The sequence below is a fragment of the Punica granatum genome, chromosome 1, assembly GCF_007655135.1.
Source record: "Punica granatum isolate Tunisia-2019 chromosome 1, ASM765513v2, whole genome shotgun sequence".
Classification (NCBI taxonomy): Eukaryota; Viridiplantae; Streptophyta; class Magnoliopsida; order Myrtales; family Lythraceae; genus Punica; species Punica granatum.
Window position 1 is genome coordinate 8,397,113 of NC_045127.1, and position 10,643 is coordinate 8,407,755.

Consider the following 10,643-nt stretch of genomic DNA (forward strand, 5'->3'; position numbering starts at 1 on the left):
GAGCTCCAGTTTTTCGTTCCGGCCGTTCAAGACTCGAGTTGGGGTTTTTCGGCTTCGTCCCCGTGAGCTAAGAGGCAGCTGGAGTTCCGAAGAAAATCGATTGAGCTGCCGGTTTCCCCTTTTCGTGGACGAGTTGCGGGTTTTTTTCTTTTTGGATTTTTGGGAGAATCCGTCCAGAGCCGAGAGCTTCTTGGGTTTTTTTCGATTTTATTCCCCAATTGCGGCTAGGGTTTTTCGTCCGTCCTTTAGGGTTTTTGCTTTCGGTTTTCTTCGATTTCTCTCTGTTGCCCTCCGCTCCTCGCTGCTCGGGAAGATGGAAGAAGATGAACAGTGGCGCCGGGCAGGAATTCGGGCAGCGGGTAGCGGTCAGCATGCCATCCTCGAATTTTGTCCTGGATTTTGAAAATTGACGTCAATGTACACGGAATTCGAAAACGTCTCAAATAGTATTATTTTTGAAAAAAAATCATAAAATTGGTGTTAAATTAGGAAAATTTGCTATTTTCAAAAAGTCGTGAATACTCAAGTAATTAATCGGAAATACTTCCCCTCACGGGTGGCAAAAAGACAAATCTGCCCCTCTGGGGCTGGTGAACCAAAATTGGGTGCTGACAGGTACCATCCAAGGAAGGCAGTCGGCCGCTGAATTTCAGTGCAAAATTTTCAATATTTCTATCAGCATCTTCCATAGGAGAAAAACAAAAAATCTGCCAAAAAAGCGCCTCTCGTAAATTTTACAATGAAAATTTCGTTAAAAATCCCCACTTTTTCTAGGATTTTTCGTCGAAATTCTAACTTCTTTTTTAACTTATCGCAGATTTTTCTATTCCATATTTGATTATTTTGCATTATATCTTAATTCATCTCAATTATACCTTTGATATTGACAACGGTATTAAGTGGATCCAGAGGTGATCCAAACTCATGAATTCAGTATTCCACTTTGGAAGACCAAGCTGCCCCATCCAATGCAGGGAAAATCGCAAAGTTGGTGTAAAAAAATTTTGGAAAGTTGCACAATTGGTACGAAAAAGTTTTAAAATTACATTAGTGGTGCTAAAACTTTGAAAAACGTATCAATCAAGTGTATTCCGTCATTTGTTGGTTACGTGGCAACTGACGTGTCACATGCCATCCTACGTGGCAGCTGACGTGGACCAAATTGAACCTGAATGGCGTGTGGCAGGCAAAAGCGTGACATGGTAGTGGAAGGATTTTAGAGATGTAACAATTTGGTACAAAAGGTTTTGCATGTTGTAACATATTGGTGGCAAAAGTTTTATGCTTGTAACTTATTCATAGGCGACACCGCACCCGCAACAGCAGAAGTAGTAGCAGGCGGCCCACAGGGCATCGGGGATATCCTAAGTCAAACACGAGGCAGGGCAGAACAAACAAGAAACCGCCGGTACCAACACTAAGAAGACGATCGAGAAGGAAGAAGGAAGCATTGTTAGAGAGAGGGAAAGATAGAGAAGGAGAAGAAGGAAGGGAGTGAGTGAGATGAAGAAGGAGACAAGTTGGGTGAATATATTTGGAGGGGACAGAGGGGGAAGAGGAGTAGGCAATTGGGCAGTGAATATTCTTGTGTATTAGAAAGAGAAAGGGAAACATAGAAGAGAGAGAAATGAAGAAACAAATAGAAGAGAGCGATCTAGATGGGGAGAGAGGATAGAGAGAAGAGATAGATGAGAGAGGAGAGAGAGAGAGGAGGGAGAAGAGAGAGACGTGAGATAGAGAAGAAAGAGAGTTTTTTTTTCAATTTGTTTTTATTTTATTTATTTTAATTGAAAATTTAGAAAATAAATTTTTTATTGTATTATTTGCACCACGTTATAAACAATAAGACACGTCATTTGTTACGTAAGTAACAATTAATAGTGTCGGTTTATAAATCACGTAATGTAATTGATTGATACGTTTTTTAAACTTTTTGTATTATTAGTGTAATTTTAAAACTTTTTGAATCTATTGTGTAACTTTTAAAATTTTTTGTACTAATTGTACGATTTTCCCTCCAATGTGCAAGTACTCTTTAGTTTACCTAAAACATGCAATTTTTATATTTATTATATGACTCATAACAATTTTATTTTGTGAATTGATATTTTTAAAAAAATTTATTAAGCAACTTATTAATTTTCCGTCAAAAATACTTTCAAAAGTATATTATTCAAAACAAAGTATTCGACTATGACGTGTCAAAAGGACCAGAAGTGTCGTCCCTCCATTTTGAATATTTTTCTATTTTTTTGGGATTAATGCTAGATATGAAAAGGGCATATCCTTTTAGAGAAGCGCTGCATTCCTTCCTTAGAACTGAAGAATGGACCTCTTTCACAAAAAAAAAAAAAAAAAAACGGACAAAAAGAATGTACATCTTTGAATGAGAAAGTACACAAAGAAAATGTTTAAATCATACGAATAAAGTTTTAAAAAATACAAATGAAAGTACTCTAGATAGAGAAACGAATATGGTGGAGCAGTAGAAATCCTATATTGGATCGATTGTCGGTTTCGAAGACTGGCCACTTTATTTTTTTAAAGCTAAAACCGTATCTAACCCTTTATTTAGTTTTGATAGTGTTACTAAACTTAAACCTCCCTTTAAATCGAAAAAAATTCCAATGAAAGGGCCACAAATCCTGGGAGGCAGTCAATCTGACTCGGTGGGGTTGGCAGAGAAACACTGCCATTTTCCCTTTCGATGCATGGCTTCACTTTTTGTTCCGTCAAAGATTCACGTCAAGATTTGAAATCGATCAAACATTCGTTTTGGTCGTCCTCATCTTAAGTTTGGTCAGACCATCAACCTGGTCGTTCTTTAATTAAACTTTTTTACTTTTTAAAGAACAAAATGTATTACGACTAAAATAACTGGGTTACTTTTCAAAATAAAAAAAATGCTGCACGTTAATTATCATAAGGCTTCAAAATTAATCTATATAAAATATTAAAAGTTGGGTTAAAGCATTGGGAAATGCCATGTATGACGAAGGAGGCTTCTCCATGCGTAACCCGTCGTCTGACTGCCAATAGCCATATCAGAAGTGATACAATATTATATTGCCACGTCCTTTCACGAAACCTAAATTATTTTCAATATGGAAGACAAAAATATTAACATAATAAATCAATTAAAATGTTCATATTTGGTTGAGTGGTTTACATTTAGGTTGAGGCACTTGTGTAAAAATATTAAGTGGGTGTTTGGTTTCGAAGTAGAGTTATAACTCTACTGCACTCCATCAATTGGAGACAAAATAGTTGGGGAAATTCACTATTAAAAAATTTGTTGTAATAATAATTAAGAAAAAAATTGTAGAAAAAGACAAAAGAAATGTAATGAATAGTTGAGAGAATTTGGTATTAAAAAATTAATTGTAATAATGGTTAAGAAGAAATATGCGTGAGAATTTATTTTTAAATTGAAAAATAAAATAAAAAAAGAGTAATGATTGTGTTGTGAATTGAGAGAAGAATAGAGTGGGGCAAAGTGGAGTAAAATTTCAATTTTGAAATCAAATAAAGCCAAATTTCCAGGAAAATATGTAGTATTGGTCAACCATAATATTTAATATAAACAGTACTGAAGATAAAAATAATTTTTATAGAGTTATAACATTAGTTTTATTGATTATCGCAGCTATTCTAGCCTGCGTATATGTTATATATATGGTTAAGAAATACTTTTAGATGTTAAAGATGAGTTTTTAACAATTGAAGTTCATTACTCGGTTGCTAATGAATTAATTTGTTGCTGTGAATAACTGGAATTGGAACTTGTACTACGGGAGTTACTCCTAATTTTAAACCTCACACCAATTCTAATGGGTACGTTTCAAGAATTTTGCTATATTCTTCACCCGGATTTGATATATTTTATGTTTTAAAATATACATATTCATTCTTCATGAGGGATTCTTATTCTCGATCAATATCAAACACTAGATGCTCCACCATAACAAAAAGTTCGCCAGGTAAAATTTAATTTGTTTTTAAGCAAATTTGTATAATATAGATGGTAAAATGATATGCGATCTCCAACATTTGCAGTTCCATCGTTTTCCATATATATCACTGGATATAAATATTGTTCAATATGATTGCACTTATTCAATATCAGCACACAATATGGAGATTCAATAATATATTGGGACTCGGATTCCAACAGGAAGTTGGCCGAATGGTTTATAAACAAGAGCTATCGAGGTCGTTTGCTTTCTTATGTGAGTGCGTTATGTATATGGCATATATCAAAGTGTAGATTAGAAACTTGGAGTGCGTATCTATTTATCTTTAATTAATTAACTTCACGAGATCAAACTATTACAGCCCTCATACGATGGAACTATGTATTAACTTCATATGAATACACCAAAAAGTTATTCACATATATACATATATATATTTATATATATAGTAAATTACATTGTTACTGCAGCAGCCTTCTCCTCCGAGGGAATCCCATATACTAACTAACAATAACCACATAGTCTTCTCTGCTGAAGAAAAGATGCTTGCGTTCAGCATCAGCTAGGGCTGGGGAAAAAGAAAAGGACCCAAAAGGAAAAAAGGAAACGAAGAGGAAAAGAAAAGAAAAATAAAGAAAAGGGATTTCCATTTTTTCTAAGACAAAATTTAATCAAGGGGAGATATTGAAATAGTAACCCCGTTCAATGGCGTAATCGACGAGCTTGTCGAGCTCGTCCTCAGAGATGTAGCCATCGCCATTCTCATCCGCTTTGAGGATGGCTAAGAGGGCCCGCAACCCTGGGGCCATGGCCCCAAGCTGACGGAAGGCCATCGCAAGCTCCCGCTGGTTCAGCTTCCCATCTCCGTTGCAATCAAACTTCCGGAAGTAGTCTTTCATGGTCTTCTTCTGCATCACAGCCGCAGTAATTGACTTGGGAAGGACTCTGGGGTACACCATCCATGCCTTCGGGAGTCCCATTCGATATAAGTATATACCTTAAAAAGAGAGGCAGATGCGTAGGGAGTTGTCTGATTAATGTTTCTGTTGGGGCAACGAACATATTAACTGCTTGGAGGGCTTTATATATGCATGAATGAACTGGGACTACCTCTCCTTATAGGATTCCTTTCCCAATACTTTCTTGACCTTATCATGGGGTCAAAAACATGCTCTTTTTTTTTCCTTTCTTTTTTTTTTAATTACAAAGGATATTCATAGATTTAATGCAATGAAACAAAAATTGAGAATTTAATAAAAGGCACGAATAGTCCCATAACAAATATTGAATCTAGAATTGTTTGGTTACCAAGCGAAAATGTGTATGTGCTAGCTCAAGGAACCAACAAACCCTGATCTCATGGCCATGGTAGGTTTTGCTCAAGCTTCCCAAGCACATTCCTCAGAGAAGTCCAAAGCTTAAAGCAAGCTCAGTTAAAAACAAAAATGGCTCTACGCTAGCCTCTCTTTGAACTTGGAACCTGAAAACATGCAGTTACATTTGGGTCAGAGTAGCTTTAGGCGACAAATCTTTTTTCTTTTTTTGTTTTTTTTTTTTTGTTTTTTACCTGTGCTTTAAAAACCATAGCTAAAAGTTATGGGAGAGGAACTTTTTGCTACGCTTTTGAAAATATTACTATAAAATGGACCTAATATGATGCTTTTAAAAGCATCACCAAAATATATAGAAATTATTTATGTTTTATAATTTTTAATCAAAATTGGCCAGCGCTTCAAAGCGTCGACTTAAATCAGGCTCCCTTGGGCCAACGCGTAAAGGCATCAACCTTTATTTTTTTAAAATAAATCAAATGATGAGAGGGAATTTTCTTGTTCAACCTAAAATTACAACTTGAAAATCCATTACATATTAAAAAAGTGTGGAGCTCACTATTGTGCTCCTCCACATTTACATTCCCAAAATGCCCTTCAAAGTTTAAAATATATGCGTCTATATCGCTCATACTATCAATCAATTGTATTCCCCTGAATATAACCGCATGTACCTTTTTCAGCTAAATTAAGTCATGTACACCAATCGTCTAGCTTGTTCTTTCACTTTCTCTTTCCCTTCTCACTCCCCCCCCCCTCCCAACTCTCTCTCTCTCTCTCTAAAAACACACTTTCTCCCTGAAAAGGTAGAAAAAGAACACAACCCGAGCATGAGAAGCTGCGTGAGTGCTGAGGTGGAAGATGTCGAGGAGAGGACAAGTCGAGCACAGGCCTTTTCTTGCATCTTTCTTTGATGTCAAGGTGGAAGATGAGGACAAGCCGAACAAGTTTTTTCTCTCTATCTCTCTCTTTCATTCCGTCTATCTACTCTCCTGTAAATGTTATTTTCTTACTTTGTAGGAAGAGGATAAGCAACAACAAGAAGGAGGAGTTGAAAGCTCAACGCGGACGAGCAACAACAACAAGGAGCAGCAAGGAGGTAAAGATTGAGAAGGACAAATATGTCAAGGAGGAGGCCAAGAAGGACGAGGAGGGGAGGAGAGAGAAAGGCGTTGCCTCTCAATTAGTGGTCTCTTTTTTCTGAGCAATGCTTGTTAACCTTTAAACATGTTGTCAAGGTTTTCACAATATGATGCCTTTTTTTTTTCCAATTTGAAATTATTTGAGCAGACACTTTTCAAGCATCAGCCAAGTTTTTTTCTTTTTTTAATTAATCCTAAACCAATGCTTCTTATAAGTGTTGTCATAGAACTAGGCTTGCCCAACACTTTTGAAGCGTCGCCAAACCTTTTTGATTAAAAATCAAATGGCCTAAGCCGACATTTTAAAGCATCGGCCAATGGTTGTTTTAGCCAACGCTTTTCCAAAGGTGTCAGCAAGCTTATATCATGGGACTTTTTCCGATGCTTAAAACCATCACCCAAACCCCAAAAAAGGTAGGCAAAGGATCATTTCTCTGTGGTGTATGTATACAAGGATGGATCAAGGGGCTGATGGGGCAATCACCTATCTAAAATTTTCACATTAAAAAAAATCTATAAATTTTGATGAAACATTTTTATACAGTCCCCTCCTAAAAAAAAAATTATCTTCCTACTCGCAAGACCTTGTCCCCCTCAGTCAAAATCCTAGGTTGGTACTTGTATATATGTGTGTGTGTTTATTTATATTTATTTGTAAGTGTTTTGATCTAATTAGTTCAAAGCACACGTATTATGTTTCACAGTACTACAAGTACAGTAAACTATAAAATATATCCGCAATATTTGATAATCTTTCTGGACGGTCTTCCAACCATTTTTTTTTATGTGTATATAATACAAGTAAAAATTGATCAACTCAAATTAGCAAGCAGATTGACCAAAAAAAAAAGCAAGCAGGTATAATTTTTTTGATGAATCTCGGCTTATCATTAGTAAAAGATGGCTACATAAGCCATATAGAGTCAATACAACAGAGAATCAGCAACAGCGAAAAAAACATGAAGACTAGTGACAGTAGGAAAAGTAAAGTCAACAACAAAGAACTTAAAGCCAAGCAACAAATTCCCGGTTTCTATCAACGCCAGATTTAGCTAACCAGTTAGCTACAAAGATATATATATATATATATATATATATATATGGATAGGCGAACAAAATCCCTGTTATATGATGATGAGGGAAGTCCATCAACCTACCTATAAAAGAAATAAGCGAAATAAAAGAATGCGCGGGGAAGATCCAATTTTCTACACAAAGATTTTACGTAGAAATTAAACTTAGATGATTTGAGGTAGAAGATGTTTTATATAGCTGATATACATGTAACTGCTTGATAGGTTTTGTCAATTGATTTACTTCATCTATATATCTTGTATATTATATTTTTTCGTATACTACTATTATTAAACGAAAATTTCGTGTAATAACCACTTTTATTTTTCTATAGTTTGGTCTTATTATAAATTCCGCTCCTATTTATTCTCCTAATTTTATGGAAAAAAAGGAAAAAAATTCCTAAAAATTTGACCACTTTCTTTCCATTAAAAAATATATCCACAATTATTAGGATAAAGAATAATTTTTAATGATCGATCTTCCGAAATAGCGAAAGCAATGTCTCCTACAATTTTTTCACCAAAAAAAGAAAATTATCCACCTTTACTTGATTAATTTCAACCATCAAATATTTACAAAAATAAATAATAATTCTCATATATCTGACAAATTTTTCATAAAAATTAAAACCTAAATTTGATAAAAGTATGAATGCAATTGCGCATGTGCTAGTAATATCAAATGGTATGAAGTGTAAAAACTTCTTAGAATTTAGAAAGTATAGTCGATATTCAATCCCGTCAATATGCCACTTAGAAAGTATCCACAGTCGACTAGGGCTTTCTAGCTATAGGGTAAACCTAAGATGGCAGAAGAATATATAAATCTATTTATTTATATTTTGGAAATGTTACCGCGGTTGACACTTAAAAACAACCACCGCGGTTATTTTATTTATGGTCTTCAGATCCCTTTACTTAAGATCCTCACTGTACACGTGTTTTAAATTCTTTTATTTTTAATTCACCCATCATAGTTTGATTATTCATATTTTTGGCCATGAATAAAACAACCGCGGTAATTATTTTTTAGTGCCAACCGCTGTAACATTTCCATAAAAATAATTAATAATTAAGACATGTTAGGGCAACATAAATACTACCTGTAACTGAGAAAGAATAGAGCAATAGCATATATTCTCGTCTATTAATCAAAAAATTGTACGTTGGATTCTCGTAGTGAAATTACACATTCTTCTTTATAATATATTATGATTTTTATTTCATTGTATTAGATTCATGAACCTCCCATATAACCGAAAATACTACATGAAATTTGTTAATTATGTTGTAAGCTTGGAATCGAACACGTGATGGGTGAATCCATATTTTCGGCTACGCATATTCTTGTCGACTCGTAGTCTCAGTCGTGAATGAGCCAAATATGTTTCGTATTAAACCGAACCTCACCAATCAGCCAAATAAAAATATAAATTAATTACTTTGGGAAAAAAAAAAAGCCAGGCTACACTGTATAATGTCGTCTTCTCTTCCTCTTCTCCATCGAACAAGAGACAATTGAACCCAACATACAATTGGTCAAGTATATGGATCCTATTAGATCAGATTATGATTTATTTTCTGTTGATTTCGTTAATCATGAAAATATGCTAGATACAGTTTCCTAGCAATTCTGCCATACTTTTGATGGATTAAGGAATCAAATTAATTGTTAATTGATTCTATGGTTGATGATTGATTTCATTGATCGATGTGGCCCTTTTTCTTTTCCCCTTCTCCACTCGGTCGAGGAAGCTGGGTGAATGAATCAATCTTGTATTAATTAAATATATTTAAACCCCAAATTTGTATCAATTTCATCAAGATCAAGATTTTAGGGCATTCTCTCTTGACCAATTGGATTGATCTTGAGTTTCAATTGCTTATTTACGGTGATTTGCTTGACCAATTTGAGGGCTTGCGATTTTCAATCTTGGAGATTGATTTTGGGGCTAACTCTAATTGAGGAAATCAAATAAAATGGCTGAATGTGGTATCCTTGATCACTGATTGATGTTGGGACTAATTTCCGGTTTAATTTCGAATCTGGTTCGACTCGTTTCGGCTGCTAGCATTGTCAGAAAGATCTGTGGTCGAAGGTATAACAAAGAAAAATATGGATAATGAATCTTTGAGTTACATAAATATGAACATGTGTACGGTTCAGATATTACCTACTAAAATCTAATGACTAAAATAAAAAATAACAGTGGTAGTTATTTTTGTTACCAACCTTGGTAGCATTACCAACCATGCAGTTTGACCCCGCTGAATGAAGCACACTTATATATGGTGAAGACAATTTTTGTGCAGATTGGTTCACTAAAATCTCTCTTGCCTACTTGTCGTGCGTTACTCTTCATGTATTATCTTGTCATCTCGGTCATCTTTTGTTAGAAGACATTTTGGGGTTTGGTTAATTATACCCCAACTTTATATCCTTTAATTATTTTTTTCAGCCTCGGCCACTTTCCTACCCCGAAAGAAAAAAGAAAAAAAGGAATATATGGGTAAATCAGCCCGAAGCATATATGGAAAAGTATATTTCGATTCTATCATGGATTTCTGATCATCCTAATATAGTTATCATCATACATGTTTTGTGAACAAGTTTATCTCTATGATATACTGTGATAAATCTTTAAAAATTTGTGATCATCCCAAAAAAAAAAAAAAGGCATCTGGGTTTCGCCATCACCATATCCCTTGAAGGCATATATCGTATTAACTCTCCTCCCTCTGTTCAATCTTCACTGGTTCAACTCATTATTTACCTCCCAATCAAGATCTCGCCTCTCTCTCGACCATTTGAGATAGAGGCGAGATCTTGAGAAATTTTAGCTAGATTCTTTCTAGAGAAAATTTTAAAAATAAAAGTGAAAGCAGGAAAATCCGATTATGTCATTTGACAGAAATATATATAAGCACACCAGACCTTCATATATATATATATGTACACACACACACATATGGATATGTTACAAGTTCCAGATGCTAACTGCCTTTCAAAGGACATAAGCTTTTCTTCCAGCCAAGAGAACGAAAATATTACATACAAAGGCAGCAGCCTCCTCTTCTTACCAAAAGGAAAAGTTGTAAAAAGAAGGGGAGAAGAAAAGA

At 34.8% G+C, this 10,643-nt stretch overlaps 1 protein-coding gene across 1 annotated transcript; it reads right to left on the minus strand.

Moving 5' to 3' along the window:
- Nucleotides 1-4,358: 4,358 nt before the first annotated feature.
- On the minus strand, nucleotides 4,359-5,043 carry LOC116192317 (probable calcium-binding protein CML28). The gene has a single exon (XM_031520847.1). The coding sequence runs from the start codon at nucleotides 4,952-4,954 to the stop codon at nucleotides 4,646-4,648; it is 309 nt and encodes a 102-aa protein (XP_031376707.1). The 5' UTR covers nucleotides 4,955-5,043; the 3' UTR covers nucleotides 4,359-4,645.
- Nucleotides 5,044-10,643: the final 5,600 nt, after the last annotated feature.